General features: G+C 43.4%; 2 protein-coding genes across 2 annotated transcripts in view; both read right to left on the minus strand.

Moving 5' to 3' along the window:
• The window catches only part of Slc6a20b (solute carrier family 6 (neurotransmitter transporter), member 20B), a 38,716-nt gene extending 26,024 nt beyond the window's left edge, over nt 1-12,692 (minus strand). Inside the window, 1 exon segment of the mRNA NM_011731.4 lies at nt 12,264-12,692. Coding sequence (NP_035861.2) covers nt 12,264-12,513 — 250 coding nt within the window. The 5' untranslated portion in view covers nt 12,514-12,692.
• Nucleotides 12,693-17,060: 4,368 nt separating this feature from the next.
• The window catches only part of Slc6a20a (solute carrier family 6 (neurotransmitter transporter), member 20A), a 41,926-nt gene continuing 33,223 nt past the window's right edge, over nt 17,061-25,763 (minus strand). The window contains exons 8-11 of the mRNA NM_139142.2: nt 21,864-22,068; nt 20,722-20,881; nt 17,947-18,112; nt 17,061-17,299 (exon numbers count right to left, since the gene is read on the minus strand). Coding sequence (NP_631881.1) covers nt 17,150-17,299; nt 17,947-18,112; nt 20,722-20,881; nt 21,864-22,068 — 681 coding nt within the window. The 3' untranslated portion in view covers nt 17,061-17,149. The remainder of the gene's footprint in view (nt 17,300-17,946; nt 18,113-20,721; nt 20,882-21,863; nt 22,069-25,763) is intronic.

Raw genomic sequence — 25,763 nt, forward strand, 5'->3', positions numbered from 1 at the left:
GTTCTTCTGGTGATTCTGTTACTGTCTATCAGCAGATATGGGAGACAGACTCTCTCCTCTGAGTTTCAGTGCTCAGAGCACTCTCTGCTGGCCAGCTCTCCTCTTACAGGGAAGGTGCGCAGATATCTTGTGTTTGGACCTCCTCCTGTCCGAAGAAGGAGGCCCAAAACAGGACCTTTCCCAGAAGCTGTGTTGCTTTGGCAGGTCCCAGAAGCTGTCAGCTTCTGTGGTGCACACTCTCACCTGTTCAGACTAATTTCCTAAGTTCGGCGGAGTCCCGGAACCAAGGTGGCGCCCGCTGCTCCTGAGGCTGAGGGCTTCCGAGCCAGGCGGACACCTGTCCTCTGGTTGGGAGGGTGGCCGGCTGTCTGCAGCCCGAAAAGGGTGCTGCCTCAGCGGCTCTGTGCCTCCGCCTGTCCCAGAAGCTGTCCGGTTCTGTGGTGCACTCTCTCACCTGTTCAGACTAATTTCCTAAGTTCGGCAGAGTCCCCTGTCCCTCTTTCTCTCTGCATTCTGTGTATTGCTCTCTTCTTCTGTTCCTGCCCTAATGTCCTTTTTATTTTAAAAGAAAAGTTAAAGAGGGAAAATCTATTGGACTATATGTTCTCTAAATTTCTAAGTTATTCTACTCTACCACCCGCCTCTTCCTCCTAATCTCGCTCTCTCCTCCTGCTCTGATGTAATAATGCCAGTGCAATGTAATCATTTCTGGTGTTTTATACCTTTTCTAGGGGAATAGATCACATGGTTTTGTTTTAAAGCATCTTTTTTTTTTTAACAAAAGTTCACTAAAATTCAAACATAAAATTCAAATCATAAATTGAATAAGTTTACAAAAGAGATGTCTACATGTGCTTTCATTAAGAGTAATCATCTGGCTAAACATTAATTTTCTGTCACTGGCTTCACAGGTTCATGGAAAGTTAAAGATCATAATTTTTATGACTAAGTTATCATTGAAACTTTGTATAGATGAACCCAGTCAATATTTTATCTTCTGTCATTCCACCTACAATAAATTTTTAGTTCCCTTTTACGACCTTTGGTTGTTTTACAATCTCTTGGAATGTGTTCTAAGTTGTAAATGTCTTTCTATCTCAGAAGCAATTAACTCAAGACACTTGACTGGCAGAATTCTCACTGCAGTTTTCATATCAGAGAGGCTTTAACAGCGCTCCTATTACAAAGGGCTTAATAATTACTAGCACAATTTTAGGAATTCTTACAGGATCATCATTAAGAATTAAGAAATCATCCATTCGTCTACATAGCATCACTATAAGACAGTACATCTTTATTGATCTATAGAAATCTGCTCAAAAGAATGGGTTTATAATAACAGGAAAAGCCTATTAATAGCAGGAATCTTTCTTAACATGTATTCCCTCTGGTCTTGCCTAGAAGGGCCCATCCATCATAGTTTACGGTCCATGGTGAAATTATCTCAGGAAGATCATCTGCTAGTTTTTAGCTTCTCATAGATGGCTCCTGGCAGTCACAAATGCCTCCATGGTACAGATGGATTGCCTGTGTAATAGGGGTATTGATGGTCATCTATGGGACTAGTGAGCTAATTTCCTAGGACATAGCTGCAAAGAAAGGGAAAATAACTGCTTTAAACCTTCAGATTGTGTGGGGGCTCTGAGCTAGTGGTCTTCTTGGCCCATATGTTTTACAGGCTCCTGTGTCCTCCCCCATTCTCCCTCTGGTCCTTTCTAGACACCTGCCCTCATACCGTCCTGCCCTTATTCCCCCATAGTGGTTTCTGGGAAGAAGTTGCCATCTTAGGAAAACAGCTTTCACTTCCTTCATTGGCCTGTCTCTCCAATTCTCCTTCAGTCCCAATCACACTCAGAGGGGAAGAGGCTATGACAGCTTCTTGTTAAGAGGGTGAAACTGGGCTCGTGCCAGTCAGAGAGAGGAGGACTCTTATAAGGCAGGCTCATGGGGCCTGACCAGTGGTCTGCAGTCCCGCATCTTCAAGAATGGCCTGAGGTCCTCCCCTGGGTCCCTTCAGAACTCTAGTTGTATTTTTCAAGAGACTTTATATTCAAGTAACCTTATATTCCCTTTGTGATAGCTAAGCCTGACTATCAAAGTGATTATGTATAGAATCAACCAAAACCCAAGGACCTGAACACAGCTAAGGGGAACTTTTTCTGATTGGATCATTTGAGGTGGGAAGTCCATACCTACCATATCATAGGTCAGATCACATAATAGGATTGGATAGAAGAAGTTCTTTCACCTGCTTGCCCTCACTCTTGCTGCCAAGCTTATCTAGTCTCATGAGGCAGGCACTCTTTTGCTTGCATTAGAACCTACTTCTTTGAGATTCCAACACAGACTGAAACACCCAACCTTGTGAATGGAACAACTACTGGATTTTTTTTTAATTGGGGGATAGCCATTGTTGGACTATCTGGATCACTATAATAATTCCATTTACACACACACACACACACACACACACACACACACACACACACTCTCTGCCAAATTCTGTTTCTTTAAAGAACTCTAATAGACCCTTATAACTAGAAAGTTGAAGTGAGGCTAAGATCCTGGAGAGAGAGTATCTCCTTAGATGTACCACAGAATAATAGACCAAAACAAACACTTAAATTCTGATTACCCATACATTTTTCTTCTTTAAGCCAGTCCTTATAATTGGCATGTAGTATAGACCAGTAACTCCATTTCTTTATGCACAGGCTTACATCAGTGTATTGAACTTTGGCCTTTATATGACATGGTTTAACTTGTTAGACCTTTGTAACATGCTTCAGCTTTGTTTTCTTTTTCATTCTAGAAAAATATCCAGCCATTTTATGAGACATAATGATATTAACAATTAACAAATCAACAGTCACAAAACCTAGGTGTGACAATCTTTTGCAAGCAGATCCAGCTGATGTTATAAAGGTGACAGGGTTTTGGCTCAGAAGATAATGCTGTATAAAGCCACCTTAATAAATAAAGTTGAATCCAAGCTACACATATAATATTACCTGTATACATCCTGTTAAACAATGGGGGTTAAGTTCCCAGGTAAACCTTGCAAACAACAACAAAAATGCAAGACATCTCCACACAGTAGAGATCTACTAAAGCCATACTTTTAGTTTTGAATGAGCATAAGTAACTTATATACCATGAGATAAATAATATCTGAGATAAATTATGCCTTTAATCTTCATTGTGTTGTTCTTTCTCCTTGTCTCAGTGTTAGATGGATATTCTGACTCAGGAAAGGGAGCTATGGAGGATATTTTGAGGCAAACATAGTTGGATCTGAAGTGGAAGGCCAAATTCCATCTTCAGAGCCAGGTTCTTAATGAGCTTAAACAATATATGACAACTGACACAAAACAGTTGGTTTTTTTCCTCTATAAAACTAACTAACTAAATAAATAAATCCAGGAGACTTCTGTTGAACCCAGTGACTAGTGAGTGGCTGGACCCAAAGTATCTGCTTTCCTTATATCCAGGCGAGTCAGATTTATTGGGTCATGCATTGGGTACAGATTGAAAAGCTATCCTTTTAGAGTATTTAAACTTTATAAAGTCATGGATGAATAGCAGTGAGCTTCCATAATAAAGGAAGTTATCTGCCTTTCTAATGACTAACCCAAGACCCTCCCTGTCTAGACTTGGGGTGACCAACTTCTTGGAAGACTCTACCCACAATCAATTCACATGGAGGCAGACAACCTGGAAAAATTTAGCCTCTGCCAAAGAGAAGGCTCTGTGAAAATAGATGGGTCAGAATTCTCCCACAACCTCAAGCAAGAGAAATACCCTGTCTTAGTTAATCTCTAGGCCAAAGCTCCTGACTAAAACCAACCAACCAATTACAACAAACCAAAACCCAGAATACTTGTTTTGTTTGTTTTAATGTCTGATTTGGCTCAGTGTTCAGTGTTTGAGAAGGAAGCTCAGTAGTGACTTTGGAAGACTCTGAAAAATATTGTCTTCTCTACAGTGGAAAGGGGAAAAGGAAGTCTTGGGTCAGGATTGCTCTTTTTCTACCCATTCTCCCTGGTCCGTCTTGATGAGTGTCTCCACCTTGTCAGCACTCAGCAGCAAGTACAATCCCCGCCATCTCCCAGGTTCCTCTTTTAGTCTTTCTTAGTGCAATATTGCTGTCTTGTCCCTGGCCACAGGGAATCAGTCCCAAGTCCTCTAGAGCTTCATTTGTATCCAAATATTTAATGCCATCATTTCTCAAAACACTTGATTTGCTGTAAGAGTCACTTTCTATGTAAACCACACAAGCTCTGGGAAAGGTGCTGGTAGCCAAATTTACTAAGTTCATTGAGCATATGCTGTGTTGTGATAGGAGATTTTCTGCTCCAGCCTCATGTGATTACAAAATCCAAAATTAAGAATTTTTTCTAGTGATCAGCAATTCACACAAGTTCATAGAATTGGGGAAACAGAAACAGATGCAAAAAGGAGGCAGGTAGGCCTCCTTTAGCCAACTGTCACGTTATGCAGTTATATGTAGGGAGTTGGTCTGATGCTGCTTGTATTTCAATGCTAAATACTGGCTCCTAAGATTTGGTTGCCCCTGATGAGCAGATCCTCAGGTATACCAAGTGATGCTATGTAAACCTTGTTCCCCAATTTAAAGCTATGGGTTAAAATAAAACTGGTGACAGCCAATTACTGGGGGGGGGGAGGATGGAGAGAGATGGAGTTTGAGTTATGGGACTGGGGTTTGCAGGCATCATGAGGAGGAGAGAAAGAACACAGAGGAGGAGAAGACAGGAGAACAGGAGATCTGCAGCAGTCATGATGGACCAAGAGCACATGCCAGAGTGATATGCCACTCAGAACACCAGACTGCTGGCACAGAAGTAACCCAGAGAGTTTTAAACAGCAAGTATTTAGGGGAGCACCCTTGAGCCAATAGCCAGACTGGCCATTATAGATTTAGATTCGGGGTAACCCTCCCCTCCCCCAGTAATTACATGGAGCCTTATAAATAAGTATCATAGTTTAAGACTCATTCATTTAAAGTTAAACAGGGATAGATTTAATAGATAATCTTATAAAGTTATAAACAGCCAAGAGTCTACTAAGGAAGTGCCTGGGATCAAAGATTCATCACGAGTATCTTCTAAGAAGTCCAGGGTTAAAGCTCTACTTCTTTTTGAGACATATCCACCTGCCAATTCAGAAATTCTCTAACATTAGTTATTTGCATAAATCTCAGAAAAACAATTAGAATTGCCAGCCTATTATCAACCTTGGCTGACAAGCAGGGTTGCTCACAGTCCTATCTGGTCCCCAGATGAAGACACTTTTGGGGAGACAACTCCCAGTTGTGCAAAATTTGTGACTTTGGTTTTGCCCTGAGGCTAGTGTCACCAAACTGAAACAGGTTTATGGGTCCTTTCATTGTGGCCAGCAATGTTTCAAAGAAGTATTAGGCATGTGTTCAGGCCACTGCTATTTACCAACAACTCTGTCCATTTTTCAATAGGATCTGGCTGTATCCATCCTACTCCCTATTATGTCTAGCTACATAACCATGTGGTTAAGGATTTGAGGCTGCAACAAGTAGCCCGTTACACAGAAAGTTACAGAGAAGGCAGATCCGTAATGGGGAGAGGCCCAAGGCCATCCCTGATGGAGAATAGGGTATCTAATTAGGGGGAAAGTGATCCCAAGGATCATCAAGATTAAAAAGGGCAGATATCTGTAAGTTCGAGGCCTGGAATACAGACCTAGTTCCAAGACAGCTCAGGCTACACAAAGAAACCCTGTTTCAAAAAAAAAAAAAAAAAAAAAGTGTTTACAGCATAACACTTGGACATCTGAAAGGGCTTTTTTTTTTTTTTTAATTTGACTTGGAGGAAAGGGAGATCACAGATCATAGTGGCTTTATTTATTTTTTTTTTTATTTTTATGTTTTTATGTTTAAAAAGCAACAGAGACAAATCCCTTCTAATTGGCACCAGCACTGGGTCACCTTGGGTGTGGAGTCTAAAGACTCCCCCAAGATCCCTACTGGACTCTCCACATGATCTTAGGACCACCGGTGAGTGGAACAACTTCTGTTCCAATCCAATCTTGCGTGGGACCTGAGACAGCATTAGAAAAGCAGAAAACCCGGCCTCACCAGGGTCACAAGTCCCTTCCGGTCAGCGCCAGCACCGGGTCACCTTGGGTGCTGAGTTGGCAGACACCCACAAGGTCCCTAGAGGACAGCTTCTGAGGCAGACCCCGTTTCGGGCTCCACACATCCAGGCACCTTCCCTGCCAGAGGAGGTGTCCGCCCCACTCTGGAGGGCTTTGCTGAAGCACCAGGGGAACTCATCTTGGTTCCTGGATCCCTCCGAGACTAGTCTGCGCAGGTGAGAGTGTGGACTACAGAAGCTAACAGCTTCTGGGACAGGCCCTGTTTCAGGCCTTCATCTTCTGCCAGGAGGCAGGTCTGAACGCCAGATATCTGTGCACATTCCCCGCAAGAGGAGAGCTTGCCTGCAGAGAGCGCTCTGACCACTGAAACTCAGGAAAGAGCTAGTTACCCAGGTCTGCTGATAGAGGCTAACAGAATTACAAGAGGAACAAGCTCTAACCACAGACAACTATAACAACTGGTATAGAGACAGACAGACCAATGGAATAGAATTGAAGACCCAGAAATAAACCCACACACCTATGGTCACTTGATCTTTGACAAGGGAGCTAAAACCATCCATTGGAAAAAAGACAGCATTTTCAACAAATGGTGCTGGCACAACTGGTGATTATCATGCAGAAGAATATGAATTGATCCATTTCTATCTCCTTGTACTAAGGTCAAATCTAAGTGGATCAAGGAACTCCACATAAAACCAGAGACAGTGAAACTTACAGAGGAGAAAGTGGGGGAAAATCTCAAAGATATGGGCACAGGGGAAAAATTCCTGAATAGAACAGCAATGGCTTGTGCTGTAAGATCGAGAATCTACAAATGGGACCTCATAAAATTGCAAAGCTTCTGTAAGGCAAAAGACCGTCAATAAGACAAAAAGGCCACCAACAGATTGGGAAAGGATCTTTACCTATCCTAAATCAGATAGGGAACTAATATCCAATATATATAAAGAACTCAAGAAGGTGGACTCTAGAAAATCAAATAATCCCATTAAAAAATGGGGCTCAGAGCTAAACAAAATTCTCACCTGAGGAATACGAAATGGCTGAGAAGCACCTGAAAAAATGTTCAGCATCCTTAATCATCAGGGAAAATGCAAATCAAAGCAACTCTGAGATTCCACCTCACACCAGTCAGAATGGCTAAGATGAAAAATTCAGGTGACAGCAGATGCTGGGGAGGATGTGGAGAAAGAGGAACACTCCTCCATTGCTGGCGGGATTGCAAGCTGGTACAACCACTCTGAAAATCAGTCTGGTTTTCAGAAAAGTGGACATGGTACTACCGGAGGATCCCACAATACCTCTCCTGGGCATATATCCAGAAGATGTTCCAACTGGTAATAAGTACCCATGCTCCACTATGTTCATAGCAGCCTTATTTATAATAGCCAGAAGCTGGAAAGAACCCAGATGCCCCTCAACAGAGGAATGGATACAGAAAATGTGGTACATTTACACAATGGAATACTACTCAGCTATTAAAAACAATGAATTTATGAAATTCCTAGGCAAATGGATGGACCTGGAGGGCATCATCTTGAGTGAGGTAACCCAATCACAAAAGAACTCACATGATGTGTACTCACTGATAAGTGGATATTAGCCCAGAAACTTAGAATACCCAAGATACAATTTGCAAAACACATGAAACTCAAGAAGAACAAAGACCAAAGTGTGGACAATTTGCCCCTTCTTAGAATTGGGAACAAAACACCCATGGAAGGAGTTACAGAGACAAAGATTGGAGCTGAGACGAAAGGATGGACCATCTAGAGACTGCCATATCCAGGGATCCATCCCATAATCAGCATCCAAACGCTGACACCAGTGCATACACTAGCAAGATTTTATTGAAAGGACCCAGATGTAGCTGTGTCTTCTGAGACTATGCCGGGGCCTAGCAAACACAGAAGTGGATGCTCACAGTCAGCTATTGGATGGATTACAGAGCCCCCAATGTAGGAGTTAGAGAAAGTACCCAAGGAGCTAAAGGGGTCTGCAACCCTATAGGTGGAACAACAATATGAACTAGCCAGTACCCCCACCCCCCGCAGAGCTCGTGTCTCTAGCTGCATATGTATCAGAAGAGGGCCTAGTCGGCCATCATTGGAAAGAGAGGCCCATTGGTCTTGCAAACTTTATATGCCTCAGTACAGGGGAATGCCAGGGCCAAGAAGTGGGAGTGGGTGGGTAGGGGAGTAGGGGGAAGGGTATGGGGGACTGTTGGGATAGCATTGGAAATGTAAATGAAGAAAATATCTAATAAAAAATGAAATTAAAAAAAAAGCAACAGAGGCTGAAGTGTGGCATCTAATACCCTTAAGCTAGTAAGATGTAGAGTAAGAGTAAATTAATCAGCATTCCAATTCCAAAGCCTTGGCCTATGAAACATAAAAACTAAATCTGAGGACACTCCAGGCAAGTTTGATAAATCATACATTACATCATGTCACAGGTCCCATCTCCCTGAAAGGGCATTCTTGGCTACTGGGTAACACACCTTCCAACCTCTGAAGATCCCCCAACCATAGCAACCAGGCCAGGCTAAGATGGTATCCAAGGTGGAAAAATAGAACTATACATTCACTCCCTGTTAACCATGGCAACCAAGAAACTAGGAGAATCCCGTTATGTGCTCAGAACACTGTAGTCTGCCTTCAGAGCCTCTGAGCTTAACCCCTTCTTGTTCTCCTGACTCTACAACAGTGATTGGACTCTGCTACACATAAGCACCCCTCTGTTGCGTCTGCGAGTGTGGCTGAAGGTGCTTCCCTTATTGACAACACTTGGAATAAATTATGAAGTGCTAGGAAATGTGGGTGCCCGAAACAGCCTCTTAAACTTCATCCAGCAAGAACCAGTCAATGTAGCCCTGAAACCCACAGCAGGATCTGCTCGTAGCCATGGAGACTTCCTTCTCTTCTGGTTTATATATCTGATATCTCTCATTACAGGCTTTTAAAAATCTAATCAGGTGCTCCTTACTTTAGACCAGAGGATAAAAGAAATCCAAAAGGGTAAGGACACAGTCTAGGGGAGTCCCTGCTGACTGCCGTCTGCAGGACAAGCCAGAACACTTCTCTTTTTTGGTTTTTGCTTTGTTTTCTTTTTGAGACAAAGTTTCTCTCAGTAACCCTGGCTGTCCTGGAATTTGATCTGTAGACCAAACTGACCTCAAACTCAAGATTACCAACTTGTTTCTGCCTTCTGAGTTGGAGGAGCATCCTGTGTGCTAGGACTAAAGGTGTGCACCACCATGCCTGGCATAGTATTTGCTTTTACAATTGATTCTTTAATATCTTGTGACCTTAATGAATTCCTAATCTTATAAGATCCGCCATTCAAAATAACCTGAAGTAAGTATTCTCTTTGGCCTATTTTCCCCATTCAAATTAATAATCTGTAAGTAAACAATCTAAGCACTCAGGACAAATAATTTACATGCACCCATATTATAGAATATGGAATAATTTTCTGTTTATGTCACAGCAACTGGAAAGTGAGGGCAAAAATGGGGGTACCCATGGTACTATGGTGCAGAAATGGAAGCAGGCAGCAAGGAGGGAAAAAGATATTCTATAAATTGAAAAAATTGGAGATGCCAGGCAGAAAAAGCAGCTTTAAGTCCCAGTGAAGCCCTCATCTCCATCCTGCAACCCAAGCAGGCTGATCCTTCTTTGCCTACAGCTGTCAGTGGTAGCAGCTAAATTAGCACCTGGCCCTAGGCTGCTGAAAATTCTCATGAGCATCCCAGAACTAGTAATCATAGTGCTAGAGACTCAGGATTGGGAAAACTTCTAAGTTGCCTTTAGCTCCATGGATTGACAGTTACTGTGCTAGGAGTGGAAGTCAGGGCCTCATGCATGTTTAAAGCAAGATTTCAGCAACCCCACCGGCAGCCCTTAGCTAAGTAAGTGTTCTTGCAACCTTCTTCCCTGATCACTCACCCATCAGCTTTGAGATGTCCACAGACCAGTGTCTTGCAAGGCCAGCAGAGAGCTTTAGTTATACACCAGGAACATGGGGGAGCCTGAGCTAGACTGTATGGGGTCATTTGTCCCATGACTCCATCAGTACCTATGTGAGTTCTGGGCAAACCGCTACAGCCCCTTGGCAGCCAACAAAGATTTCCTATGTACTGACAGAACTTGCCCTGCTACCTCACTCACCAGCTCCACTTAAGTTCCAGGTACCTCCCACCTCAAACTCAAAGCAAGCTTCTCTCTACACTGGGAAACTCCAAGACTAGTTCAGGTGTTTCCTATGTGCTCAAGAAAGAAAAAAGCTGAGCAAATAAATTTTCCCTACCTCCATCTATTCATAGCTCAAGAGCCCAGCATGGAGTAAGGAAGCAGAGGATTGGAAAATCTACCCTCTCTCACCCTTCCTCCTCTGGAAGACATTTGGTTCCTTGGAGTCCAGTGTCTCTTGGCTTAAGAGTTGTGGCATAACTCTCTACCCTAGTTCTAATGGGTAGCCATACACGATCAAATCACCCTGCACCAGCAGAGCCCAAGGCCCCTAGTCTCCTTACTCCTAGTGGAAGTGGGAGCTACCTAGGTTTCTCATCAGCTACTTGTGGTTGGAGAGGGTTCCTTCATTTGGAAGGGACACTCAGAGTGTTGCACAGTCATACCCACTTCCAAGTCCTTCTCTACAATTGTGAGTTACCTCCATGACCCTAAGTAGAGGTCTTCTCAAATCATGAGCGAGCGATGCCAAGAAATGTAGTAAGTCATGTAGGGGGGCTTAGTTCCCAGGGTCAAAAGACCAAGCCACAGGGGAAGGGAGAATGACAGCTTTGTCTCTCTGGGATGGGGATGGTCCTAAGGCTGTCTATCCTTGCTCAACCTGGAGTCCTTCCCTCTCCCTTACTGGTCCTGTTTAGATACACACACACACACACACACACACACACACACACACACACACAGGTCCTGTTTAGATACATGCACACCCCTCCTGCCCTCCTGCCCATTTCTCCTCACTATCTTCCAGGAAACAAGCAGCAGCCATCTCAGAGCTGACTTTGCAGAGGGACCGTAGCATGGTATTAAACTGTTTGTAAGGCATTCTGCTCTGAGTGTGTTGGTCAATCTACTCAAGTGTGGGTCTTTGGGTTGTATCCAGTGCCTTTTCTTAAACCAAGCTATGGAATTCAGGTGGCTCACAGATCCCAGAGCGGCTGTCACGGAGGTTATGCAGAGCTCTGTGGCCACATGAAGGAGGGAAGAGTGAAAGTGTTGGCAGGGGACAGCACATACCCACATTAATGGTCAGAGCCTGACCCCAGCTTGTCCTTGTGTGCAAGCAGGGTCCGTGCACCGCCTTCTCATTCAGGAGGCTTCTCAAAATCCCCTTGCTCTGAAAAGGCTGAGTTTTTACCCTTTACCAACTTGATGTCAAAGGAGGCTGAGGCCTGTGTGATTTATTCTCTGGAGACACTTTACAGCAGAGGCCATATTTCCACAGATGTTTGGAGTTAATGCTCTAACACTCAAAGGTCATAAGATAGTCCAATTTTAACCCAAAGTATCAAGCAGTAACCACATCAAATCTGGTGTGGCCCTTGGTCATCTTGTCTCTGTGACAGAGCCTGGATGCTTATCTGCTAGCTAGGGCCAAAAGAAAACTCAAAGCTCATACCAAGGTAGCAGTGTGGTCACCTTTACCTGTGCGTGGCAATCATTTCCATCACTTCTTCAAACCTCAATAATTCAATTTAAGCAGATAAGCTCTGCAGTCCTTTTGTCAAAACAATACAACTGAATCAAAAGAGCCTTACTTAGTTGGTATCACAGTTCATGCACAGAAGAGGAAGAAAGGAAGTAGATCATAGTTCCACATGAACAACCCAGAGGTTAAAGAGTTAGAAGAGGAACAGAGAAAACCTTCATGACTTCAAATTAGCTGAAGATGTTTTAGATAGCAGAACAAAAGCACTGTCCACGGATGCACAGGCCAAACCTTCCCTCTGTGCGGGGCTTGGGTCAGCAATTTGGAGAGGACATCCAGCAGACCTATAATTCATCCAGATCCCAGGAAGGTGAAAGTTTGAGATGTGAAGCACTCAGTCAGGCAGACATGCTGCACCTGCCCATTGTACTCACCTCCGCCATACATCTGGCACAGGTAGGGGAAGCGCCATACATTGCCCAGGCCCACAGCATAGGAGATACAGACAAGTAGGAACTGCAGGGGGTTGTCCCACTTTGGCCGCACCTTCTCCACAACCCCAGGGTGGGCACACTCTGTTGACCTCGGTCTTCCTGGGTGCTGACCAGGTCCTCCAGCGCCTCCCCAGGGCTGGAGCTCCTCATCCTCTGGCAGGGAGACCGCATGTGCTGAAGGTGATTCCATCTTCTGAGACAACTCTCACTGTAGAATGAGCAACACCTGTGCCCTCTTCCGCGCCCCACCCCCAAACCCCTGTGTTTTCTACTGTTTCTTTCCAGGACTCTGGAATCAGCTTTCGACCCCAATTCTGTGTTGGTTCCCTTCTTGACCAGTGCTTCCCTCGCTGCCTCAACCTCACAGGTGGCCAGTTTAGATCCTCCCACTAACCTTTGGCCACATTCCTTTCTGTGTCCTTTGTCTCTCAAACTTCAGGATTTCTGGGCTCCTCTTGCTGTTAAGGGTGTCTGCAAAACAATTCACAAATTTGGTTGTATCTGTTGGAGGCTGGTGGTGAGCTGGAAAATGTTTAGCTAAATGTTTAGCTACAGACTGCAGAAAAACTCTGATCTATGTACTTATCAATTTTTCTAGTACAAACACTCCCACTATGGTGCATCCTGAGCTACCAATAAAATCCATTAAGTGAAACAGGATGCCATTATCTTGGGTTCCCACCTTACACACACAACGACAGAGATTCTCAGTTGCATAACTGACAGGTAAAGGGTAGCAAGTATCAGACAGTGAGCTGAGCATTGTGTCTGATTTGTAATTTACGTATCGCTTGGGCCTCAGTGATAACTGTATCTAAGAAGCAAAGGGGACGAAGCTCAGTTCTCTGGGGTGTCCAGATACCCCGCACAGATGATTCAGTCCAGCTTAACCCCACCTGAGTGGTCCCAGGAAGCTGCCTTGGCTAATGGATGACTGCGTATGGATGGGAACTTCACTGTACCTACCAGAAACAGGATACAAAAGACCATCAAACTGTGTCACTTGAACTCTGGACAAAGGAGAGAAAGTGGGTACAGCTGTGGGCAGGGTTCTATAGTCTTATTCTACTAAGAAGGTTATGCAATTTTCAATCATTTGCTCATCCTGGTGAGTGCACTGTTAATTATCAAAGTCTCTAGTTTCCCCATATGAGAAAGTCCAAACTCCTTGGTTCTGCTTGCAAAGCCTTGAGAACTTTTTTTAATTTTTATTTTGATGTTGTTGGTGTTGCAGGCGTCTTCTTCTTTTTTTTTTTTTAAGTTATTTTTGTTTTGTGTTTTGCCTTCATACTTGTGTATAGCTATACCTCTATCTATCATTCATATATACATGAATATATACAAATATGTGTATGCACATATATCTGGAACTGGTAATATGGATTGTTGTGAACCGCAGTTTGGAAACTGAACCCAGGTTCTCTGCAAGAACAGCCAGAGAACTGTTGGTTGTTGTTGTTGTTTTAATGGAGCCATTGCTTCAACCTCCATTTTGAGATGGAGGTTTGCTAAGTTACTTGCTTAGGCTAGGTCTTCAGTCTTCCTGCTTCAGCCTCTCAAATAGGTGGGGTTATCGGTATATATTACCACACCTGGTTCATGTTGACTCCTAATTACAATTATATTATTTGATATTTGTTTTGTGCCTTAAGTAAGATATGGTCTATTCAGAGGAAGTTCAATGTGCTGATGAGAATGTATATTCTATAGCTATTGTATGGATAATTATGTTTTTAACAATGACCTTAACAATGATCTTCCTGTTTATTTTTATGGGGTTTTGTTGTTGTTTGTTTTGTTTTTTGAAACAGGTGTAGCCTCAGTCTCCCAAATAGTGGGAATTCAGGCACACATTACCACCACATGTGGCTCTTTTTAAATTTTATATTTTATTAAATTTTCTAAATTACTCTGTTCTCTATCTCCAATATATGTATTGTGCTATTGTGCCTAGAACCAGCAAAGGATTTGTCTGAAATATGACTTAGTACCATCTCAAGAGAATTATCGAGAAACATCTTGCTCTACATAAGATCCACAGAAACCAAAGTAAAGCTATTTCATTTGACTGTGTTGTAGACAGCTGCCTGACTGACTTGGGTCAGCTTAGGATCTTTTGACTTTACAATGATATAAAAGTAAAATGAATTCTGTAGAAACTATAAGTTGAGTTTCAATGCTTTTCGAGGAAGCAGTCTGAAGCAGGATACTCTCTGGAGATGTGGAGAATCCTGGTAGCCGCATGGCCTCTGACGGTCATTTGTCCGTGAGTTGCTGCTGCCCTGACTGATGTTCAGGAAGGTAGGTGTAACATGCATTTTCAATTCAGAGTGCTCTTGAGTTATAGTGGGTACAGCAGTATGTAACCCCAGTGTGGGTGGAGGATTGTGGGAGCACAACCTAAGAATAGAGCCCAGTAAGAGTCCTGACTGAGTGCTTGTGAGAAAACTCTAAGAAACAAGAATCTCGTGACCTCAGTTTCTTCAAAACACGGAATTGTTTTTGGAATGTGCGTTCATGACCCTCCCAGGTGTAGCCAATAGGAGTGATTTTACTTCAGATTATTCATTACAACTGGCTATTTTTGTTTGTTTGTTTATATGCCTCTGTGAAAAAACATGGTTTTTTTTTTTTTTTTTTTTTTTTTTTGCCACATGTAGCTTGTCTTCGTGATTGTAAACAGCTTGAAGTCATGAGAACTTATGTGACCTTTTTTTAACCCTCAGAGTATAAGTTATCTGATACTCCGAATAAAGTTGGCTGTTGCGTCGGATTTTATCTCATTTTTAGGCTCCATGCTCCCAGATTCCACTGCCTGTAGAGGGGTGAACAGAGGAGCATCTGAATTTCATGGTATGGTGACCTTACCTGTCTGTTTCCATAAGTAAAACTGTCCCACAGACGTGACTTCTCTTCACCACTGGAAATGCTCAGTGTGTATTTAAATATTTACAAGTACTGGGTGTAAGTATTTCTAAACGCACCATGTTCTTTTCTCTCTTTTTAAATAGGTTCTCAGATTTGACTGCATATTAGATTCACCTGAGAAATTTGAAAACTATGCAAGGCCTGATCCCACTCTTGGGATTTCTGGTGGACGCTGGAACTTTTCAACGCTCCCAGGTGTTTAGAATAGCAGCTATGTTGGGCATGCTAAAATAGTAATAGAATAATAGCATTTGGCAGCCTTCCTCTTTTGACCTCTGAGGGTATGTGATATCAAGACCTTGGCTGTGACTGACCCCAGGAAGGCACAACAGTGACTATACTGAGAGGAGGGAACGGACTCTGCTGTGCTTCACAAGGGATGGGCCCACTCTTCAAGCCTGGAAACAGCCTGATGAGAAATCAGGAGTAAACATTTAGGTAAATAAATGCCTCCTCTTATGTTTTACAAACTGTGATCATTCTGAAACCAGGTATCAAGAAAAGCTGGAGGTGTTGATGGGATGGCAGTTAAGATAGAGAAAACCCTTCTATTTTTTAAGTAAGTTACAGGTCTATACTAAAAGATTCACCTTGGGAAACACATCATCATTATCTACCTTTTAGACTTATATATATTATTTTAATTTATGTGATGCGTTTTTGTGTATGTCTGTACAGGCGCATGTAGGTAACAACAAGGACAGGAGATGATGTTGAATCCCCTGGAACTGGAGTTGTTGGAGGTTGTAGATTTCCCAATATGGATGTTAGGAACCAAATGTTGGTCCTCTGCAAATGTAGTAAAGATTTAGCCAGGAAAATTTCTCTTCAGCCCTGCAAAAGGCCCTTCTAGTGCCCACATTTGCTATTGGTAGAAGAAAGGAACAAAGGACATCTCTGGTTGATGTTCCAAGTGATGTCTACGCATTTTCAACGGTGTCTGCAAAGATAGATCCAAAGAAATCCTTCAATTCCATGAGCTCAGGGGAGCAAGGATTGTTAGTACAGGAAGAACTCTCAGTCTAGATAAACCTTGATCCACTTTATTATGATAAAAAAGAATAAAGACATTCACATGGTGCATGAATAACAGCCATAAATACGCAGTATTTTAAGCTACACACTGCTCTGTGTGATTTATATACATATTAGAAAATATTATGCAGAAGTGAATGAAGGTGGTTGCAAGTGATGTTTATAGCAAAGTTAGAGTTATTTGTATCCTTATGGATGCATCTGACATGGAAACCCTAGGGATGGGAGTGTCTGTTCAGATTCATTGTACAGTCTAGAGTTGTAGAGAGGTTGGTCCTGGCCCACTGTGAGGAACCTTAGATTCAGAGAAAGGTGACTTCCATTGGAACCCCAGAAAAAGTCTCTTAGTATTATATCCTGGTAGCATTTAGAGAGTAGTCAGGGAACAGAGAAATTACATATTCATTGTGACTTTAAAGAAAAGAATTATATTAAATCTAATATGTCACCTTATATGCTTCAAAACCTCTGACTCTGGTTGAAAAGCAATTACCTACCCTCTAGTATTTTTCTTTTAAGCAAAAAAGAAAATGTAATTGTTTGTTGGGCTCCTTAGAGTTACAGTCAAGTTTTAATGACAGTTTACCTTAAATTCTAGAACTTTCTAGAATCAAGAAAACAACGGTCTTCAATACTGGCCTTAACCTTTGATGACAAAGAAGCCTTAACCTTTGATGACAAAGACCTTCAGATGGGAGAGGATGGATGGTCCCCTCCCGAAGGCAGTCTTCTTCTGCCAAGCTCCCTAATCTTCTTTACAGACTCAGGAGGCCCCAGACCAGCACTCCAGCCAAGAAGTTCCCACCAGCAGGCAGTGACTGTGAAACAGAGTGGCTGACTTCCGGTCTCTGGGAGGTCCATTCTTAGGCCACTGGGGCAGAGCCTCCCCTCTTGAGGCGATTCCTGATGAAAGTCCCCAGGGCCACCAGGGGGATGCACATGGTAGATGAAGCCACCAGCAAACCGATGACAGCTAGCGCATGTGGGGGGTAATCCTTGGTCACCAACTGCCCCTGGGGGAAGAGACTGAGCATCAGGGGAAGGTCCCTCCTATCAAATACAAAAGAAATACTCACCCAAGCCCTCTTCTATAAAGGGAAAGATGCTCTACAGTAAGAAGAGGCCTGTGATGCTCCATGGCTCTCCATGCTTTCCACAGCAAGCCTTCAGAGGAACTATGCCCTCTATATATGCCATAAAGGTAGATAATTCTGACCTTTTCAAGCATATGTGAGTTGTGTGTGAAGAATGCCATAAAAACAGTCTATCTGGTACCTTACTCTGAGGCCCTAAATATAAGGTAACCTTTACTATAGATTAGAACTTTCTGTGGTGGTAGAAATGCTCTGTATGAGGCTTTCTATGTGCTACTCCAGCAGAACCGGCACTTCTAGGGGAAGTTCCAGGAGAGTTCTGTGGAGGTGACTTTTATGGTCTTCACACATTGTGGTTGAAAACTCAGAGCCCAGTTCTGCTGTAGTAGATTGAGCATCTGTAACATGTTGATGAAGCTCCCATGCTATCTGTCACCTGTAATTCCCCCCCCCCCCCCACACACACAGCACAGCAATGGTTCCTGTGTCAGACACTGAAGGGCTGTGTTCTGGAGTGACACTGTTGGCTCTGCTCTGTTCCTCAGCCCTGCAGGGACATCACATACCTGAGTAGCATCCCAGGCTTGGTACTGCAGTGTTCCCGTGAGGATGTAGTCACTCAGGTAGAAGATAAAGAGGCCGACGATGAGCAGTGGACTCACAAACGCCCACATGACCTTCCAGTACCAGCTGAGGGTGCGGCCAGTCATGGCCCGAAGGTCACTTTCAAATCTGTTTGGACCACAGGGGGAGAGCCTGGAGGGAGGGGCTCCGGATCCATACCCTCTGCACTTAGGAAGATGCTATTCTGGTTACCAGTGATCTTTGAGTGTGACCCTGAACCTGTCTGATCCCTTCCTTTCCTGGGGGAGGTGTTGTGGAAAAGAGAAAAGGGCTGATGCTGCCTAAGGGGAGAATGACCAAGAAGGAAGGGATCATGGGGCATCTCCCCAGTGTTGGCCTTCATAGGAAGGCTCCTGATGTGGACCTGAGGGTAAAGATGGAGCCAGGGTGCATGGTGGAGGGGGATGCCAGCCCCCTCAGTCCACAGGGCTATGGTGACATTGCCACTCTGCCCACCCATCCACTCTGTCCAAGCATTCTCTACTGCTCCTAGAGATAGTCTCAGTACAGTCACTTTGTGCTTGGAAGGGCCTGTCCTTGGCATGGAAGAACAGGGAGAGTGGGTCAAGATCAAAGCTTCTAGGCTGCAGTCCAAAGGCCACCCTCTGCATTCTCATCTTGGCCATATTCTGGCTTTCTCCTTTTTCTTACTTGACTTCTTGCCTACACTAGCAACAGCACTGAAGTATTCATTTACCATGGATTTGATGGCTCAGTCCCATAGGTTGGAGTACTCACCTATGTAAATTTAAAAAGCCTTTCAACACTTAAGGACCTATGCGACCTCTATTTCTCAGGGGAGAGGCCAGGAAATTTGATGAGGACTCTCAGAGCCTGGGTGGCTTGGGGCCAGATAAGATACTATTGACATCAGCTGAAGCTGCAGCCACCTGCCTCCTTGTACTTCTCTTTTCTACCGTGTCCATGTATGGTTGTGCAGAACTCTGCCTGCTCTGTTCTGCTGACTGAACTGGACTCTAGCTTCCCACCATGAATATGCAATGAGAACACCAGGACAAAGGTCAGAAAATGCTGCCTGCACACCTCTTGTTTCTTTCTCCCCTGTTCTGTTCTGAATTGAGAAAGGTAGGGGAGCTGGCTGCAGCAGAGTGAGGACTCTTACTGGAGACCACTAGATGGCAATGTCTCCTGCATAAGCAGAAGGCTCCTCCTGGCCATTATCTGTATCTTGGGCAAGGTTCCTGTTTCTCACTCCTTCCCATCACTTCCCACCACTTCCTAGGATATAGCAGTGTCCCCTCTTCAGTCATGTCACCCCCAGGGAACTGAAGTTCAGACCTCTAACTTTCTTCTACTCTGAAATACTGCTCCATGACAAATGCCTGCCTCCCTGAAAATTTCTGGGTGATCATTTATATGTCTTCATATTGGGAAATCCCGTCATCCAGTCTCTTAAGGACTTCAACTTGTAAGCTGATGGAGAACATAAGAAGAAAGGATTCCCAAGTTGGTTTGGGAATGTGACAAGTTATAATCCATCTTCAGCTTTCCAAGCATTTTTAAGAGACTGAGTCCTAGGGGAAAGCCACCAATCTGATTTTACTTAACTTATCTATTGAAACAGTTGGTCACTGAAGATGCTTCAGCATGTCATGGGACCCTGACTCTTCAGTGGATTTGGGGGAACACTTCTCAATGGACAGACAGCTCTTTAGCGTGTCATGGCTGGTTTTGTCCAAGCCCAAAACAATTTAGATCATCATAAAAAATCTAAGGAAGAGGGAAGGGTGACACAGCACAGGTCTTTGACCTAGATCACATTCAATCACTAAACAGTAGTATGCCCTGAACCCCCTTATGGACTCGCACTCAGCAGTACCAGTGACTTGAGGCCCCTTGGTTCTAAAAGGTTCCTCATTGTTGCTGCTTGATGGAAAAAGTGGAAAATAAAATTCTACACTAGTTAGTAGGTCTCAGTATCTAGTCCCCAGAACTCCAAGAGCATCTGCATTCTTGGACCTCAACACAGAGCTCCTCAACTAGAACCTTTTGCTGGCAGTGTTTTCACAAGACTCCTCAGGTAATGTGATGATGCCCAGGCTTCTACATTCCATCACCTGGAAGGCCAAAACCATCCCAGCGCTGGCTGGGTTGAAATGTGACCACATCCATGCTTGCTTGCTCTCTCTCTCTCTCTCTCGCTCTCTATCATTTTCATTTTTTTCTTTCATCTTTTCTTTTTCTTCTCTCCTCTCCTCTCCTCTCCTCTCCTCTCTTCTTTCAAAAAATTTTGCTGTGTAGCCTGGCCATCCTGAAACTCACACTTTAGACCAGGCTGACCTTGAACTCAGAGATCCACCTGTGCTGAGATTAAAGGTGTGGTATCACCACCACAGCCAGTTGAGGCTGAGTTTTCTAAGTGGACTCAGGTCAGGGTTCTTGAAAAATTCTGATGTTGGGAGAAGATCAAATAATCTAATACTGGAGGCAGAGTCCTCTCCCCGCCCAGAAAGCCATGAGTCCAGCAGGGTCAACAGGGAAACATGCCATGGTACAAAATGAAAAACAGGCAGTGAAAAAAAAAAACCTGTTAGTTGCTGGCAAACTGGAAAAGCAAGAGATATCTGAGATCTGAGGGCAAAGACCAAACTGTCTTGTATCTGCAGCCTTCCTGCAGAGGAAGGCTGGTTTTTTTATGAGTGTGACCCCGCGGCTTAGCTACTCCATGTAGAAAGCAGGGTCTGAGGTCTCCTTACCTCTTCAGCCCATACACATAGCACACAGCTATGGTCTCTACCAGCACAATGAGCAGCAGAGACAGGGTGGCCGCATAGTCATTGAATATGTCAAACCAGTAGTTCCCAGCCTCCATGGTGAACACCATGCCAACAGCACAGTTGATGAGGCATACCAAACCTGAAAGACAAGATCATATGCCAACAGGAGCCACAGATTCCTAGGTGTACTTTAAAGGGTAGGTTCACCACCGACATGAGCTATAGGAGCTGTTCTGCAGGGGATGTCAGCTCATGGAAAAAGGAATTGGGGACAGAATATACAACTGGGCTGCAGAGACCCAATCCCAGGAAGGATGCCAAGTACTAGGAGGTTTTGAGTAAAGAGAGTGTAGCTTTCAGTGAGTGGTCAGAACATGAAGACTGGATTACCCATCTTGTTTTATTCATCTTGGATATGGAGTTACAGAATCATCAGAGGCAGAGGTGTCTGGCCACAGAATTCTCATGACCCTGGATGGGTGCATGAGAGTGAAGTTAATGGTAGCCATCATGGGAAAGGCTTTACTAACAACCTCACAGTCAAAATGCATGAGGAAGTGGTATGTGCTCTCACAATGAATGATTTATCAGACAAGACCAGGGACTGACAACTGCACAGTGCAGCTATCTCACTGACAGGTTTTGAGTGTTGACAGCAGGCCTACAGTATCTTTGTAAATGACCTTTCAAGAGCAGAGGCAAACACAAGTAGCATTAGAAGTCAGAAAAGGGTGATCTGATTGGGGGCTTGTTGCCTGGAGAGTATGTGGAAGGAGCTCCTGGCCTGGGAACAGGACTCACCTTAGGAAATGGACAGTTTATGACTGTTGTCCTTCAATTAAAACAAAAACAGATGGGGGCTCTCAAAGCCTGGAGACCTGAGTGCAGGCTGGGGAATTAGCCTTTGCCCAAGGGTGGGCTGACCACTTTACTTCTCTGGGGTGGGGTGTGTTTCTAGTCCATCTCCAGAGCTGAATAGGACACAGTACAGGAACACAGACTCCTAGAGCCTGCTTCTGGAGTTGGCTTAGAAGCACAAGGCTCTTGAGGAAACCATTCCGCCGATTGCCTTACCTTTCCCTGCCCACCTATATCCTCCCTCCTCAGCAGTGTGTCCTGACCTGAAATGGCCTCCTTGGGCAGGTAGCTGGAGATGACCTTGCTGTCAGTCAGAGGGGTGAGGATGGCCGCTGTGTTTCCAAGCATGCTTCCGATACCCAGCATCAGCAGCATGAAGAAGTAGAGCACTGACCAGAGCTGGGAAACTTCCATGTTTTTAATGGCCTCAGTGTAGACGATGAAGGCCAGGCCTGTGCCCTGGACAGCCTGAGAGTAATTGAAAGACATTGGTTACACACCTGAGCCAAGGGGGGGGGAGAGGTCGAATGCCATGGTTGGAATGTGTTTGAACATTATGTCCCCATTGTTGTACTTTTACAGGTGTATATAACCTTTTGTCTGTTTTTTTTCTAGATAGTATTTCTCTGTATAACTGGCCTGGTTATTCTGGAACTAGCATTGCACACTAGGCTGGCTTCAAACTCACAGTGATCCTCTTGCCTCTGCCTCCCGAGCACTGGGATAAAAGATGTGCAACACTCTCCCCACCTAGAGATGGGCATAACATCTAGGAGTTGTACTATCACTGGAGAAAGTAGGTCATTGGGTAAGTTTTACAACATTTTTATTTATATGATATATATTATATAAATATTATTTATACTATTACTGAGGTTTTATAGCCTTCTATAGTTAAGAATCTTGGCTTCACATTGCTATTGTCATGAATTCTGCAACCTTCTCTACCATGATAGATTGTACGCTCTCACTCTGAGAAGCAAAATAAGCCCTCACCCCCGTTAGATTCTTCTTGTCAGATATTTGGTTACAGCAACAAAAATTCTGTATTGACTAATACAAAAATATAGGTAAGCCCAATGGCATAAGCACGGTGGGACTAGTCAGCCTTAGGAACAGATAAGAATTTGATAACACTTGTAGAAAATTTAAAATGAAAATTAAAATATTACAAAGCAATGATTTCACTATTATAACCAGAAGCCATCAGTTCTAAACGATGCCAATGTTAAAATACTCCCTGCTGGGATGGTCTGATCTTAATTCCATGCCAATGGCTACTACAGAAGCACTATGTGATAAACACCAATTAGAATAAATAATTAACTTTAAAAAGATATTGTCTTCAATAATAAACATAATTATTGGTTTAAAGGATCACTATAAAGTTAATACCAGATTAGATATGACTAACGAGACCATTCGTGATCAGGGAGAATTTATCTTAGGGTAAATTCTCTTCAGCTTAATATAGTTTGACCTAATGATGCACTAAACTTGGACTAATGATGTCTTTGTACATAGTGAACTATAACCTAAGTTGATGTGTAACAGACTTCAATCTTTCTAACAAGCTGCTGAATCTTAGACAATAACAACAGCCTAGCCTCAGCAAACCATAGAAATCCAACTGCTTAAAACAAGGATCAAATAAGGCAAATAAAAAGTTTTATCCAACTGAGCCGTCTCTAAACTTCACTTACATTTTCTTTTTTATGTGCATTGGTGTTTTGCAGACAGATGTGAACAGTTGTAAAGGTGGTAGGAACTGAACCTGGGTCCTTTAGAAGAGTAGCCAGTGCTCTTAACTACTGAGCTATCTCTCCAGCCCACTCACTTACATTTTCTGCATATCATTTTCTTTTCTTTTGCTATATGTATAACTTGTACATGAGTGGGTAGACTATCCCAAACTTTTTTCCTAGTATCTTTGTTAATTACAGAGACAAGTCAATTAAGATCTGTAAAGATGACTTGCTGTTAGATTCTGTCTTACTTACTTTTCAATTATTGTGCCAAAATGCCATGACCAAAGCAATATAAAAGAAAGTGTTTAATTTGGGGCTCATGTTTGTAGAGGATTAGAGTCCATGACCACCATGGAGAGAGCATGGCAGCAGGCAGGCAACCATAGCGTTGGAGCGGTAGCTGAGAGCTTACATCCCTTTATACAAGTAGGGGGCAGAGGGAGCTACCTCAAAGCTCCACCCCCCACATATACCTCCTCCAATGAGCTATACTTCTTAATCCTTCCCAAATAGTTCCACCAACTGGGGACCAAGAGTTCAAATATATGAGTGTATGGGGGCCATTTTTACTCAAACCACCAGCCATATCCTACCCCTTGATTGTCATGGGCTTGTGCCATATCACAACGTGAAATGCCTTTAGTCCAACTCTAAAACTCTCCATAGTCTTTCATGGTCTGAACACTATTTTAAAGTACAAATATCTCTTCTAAGACTCAAGATGACTTCTTAATTGTAATTCCTTATAAAAGTAAATTACATACTTTCAATATACATTGACACAGAATATACATTACCATTCCAAAAGGGAGGAATGGGAACAGAGTGAAAAAATACTGGACCAAAGCAAGACAAAAACCCAGCAGGGCAAACTCCAAATCCTGTAGCTCTATATCAGCTGTCAAAGGGCTCAGATGGCTCCTCCCTTCCAGTTTTGCTGACCCATCATGTGTCTTTCTCTCTTGGTTTGCTCCCACTCTCTATTGCAGCTCTCCTTGCCGGGATCTCACAGGATTCTGGCATCTCCAACATCTTGGGATCTCCAACACAATCCAGGCTTGGCTCTCACAACTTCATGTATGGTTTCTCTGGGCTTCCATGCAGGAACTCCCCTGCCACACACCTGGCCTCAGAGGCTTTTCTGAACTGCAGAGGAAGATTCCACAATTCCTTTACTCCTGTATCCCTCAGGACTCTAAGCCAGAACTACCTGGCCAATGCCGCCAACTTCAGCCACTTCAGTTGGAACCTGTTCCCTTCTTGAATTACATTTGCATAACATTTTTTTCCCTGTTGCAGCTTTTTGCAGAAAATTCCTTAGGCATTTCCTTTTTACAAATAGAATTAGCTGTTGGTGGGGTCTTGCTCTGAGGACAACCCTCCCTTTATTCCATTTTTCCTCAGCTCTCAGCCCTCTCCTTATCTCTTTCAGTACAAACATTAAGCTTCACAGCACCTTGTCTCCTCCTCCACTGTCCATTTTGTGCATTTTCCTTTTGTCCTACTTGTTACCTTTCACTGCAGTCCTACATAAGAATGATTACTAACAGTCATGCAACAGAGTTAATATTACGCTGTCTTAAAATCTGCTCTGCCAATAAAATTAGTCCAAAAAGTCTCAATTTAGTTCCAGGAAGATTTTTTAGAATAAGGGCTGAAAGCATCAATATTCTTTGCCAAAATATCAAAACAGGTTTCTAACACTTGGTAATATTGTTCTCTGAAACTTCTTGAACTGAGCATCCATAATCCACATGGATCTCAGCACCACTGTTCTCCATTCCTATAAGAATGGTCCACTTAACCTTGCTTACAGTACTCAACAGCTTTCCTAATCCAATGTCCCGTCTTCCATATTCATCCCAAACCAGCATGATCAGGTCTGTCACAGTAACATCCTATTTCTCAGTTCCATCTTTTGTTTTACTTACTTTTCTGTTTTCATGACAAAATGCCATGACCAAGGCAACTTATAAAAAAGAAAGTATTTAATTTTGGTCTCATGGATGCAGAGCATCAGAGTCCATGACCATTATGGGAATGGGACATGGCAGCAGACAGCAGGCAGCAGGCATGGTGCTGGAGCAGCAGCTAAGACCTTATATTCATATCCCAAGTAGGGAGCAGTGAAGACTAATTGGGAATGGCCCCGGTTTTTGAAACCTCAAAGCCCACCCTCAATGACACATCTCTTCCAACAAGGCCACACCTTTCAATCCTTCCCATATAGTTCTACCAACTGGGGACCAAATATTCAAGCATATGAACTTATGGGTCACATTATCATTAAACCACCACAGAATCCCTTTTAACAGTCTAGCAACCAACCAGTCATACAAATAAAACAATGATATGGAGATTAGACCAGGCAGAGACAAAGTTATAAGACCTGTAGAATAGGAGAGAAAATATTAA

This window comes from Mus musculus, chromosome 9, assembly GCF_000001635.26.
Source record: "Mus musculus strain C57BL/6J chromosome 9, GRCm38.p6 C57BL/6J".
Classification (NCBI taxonomy): Eukaryota; Metazoa; Chordata; class Mammalia; order Rodentia; family Muridae; genus Mus; species Mus musculus.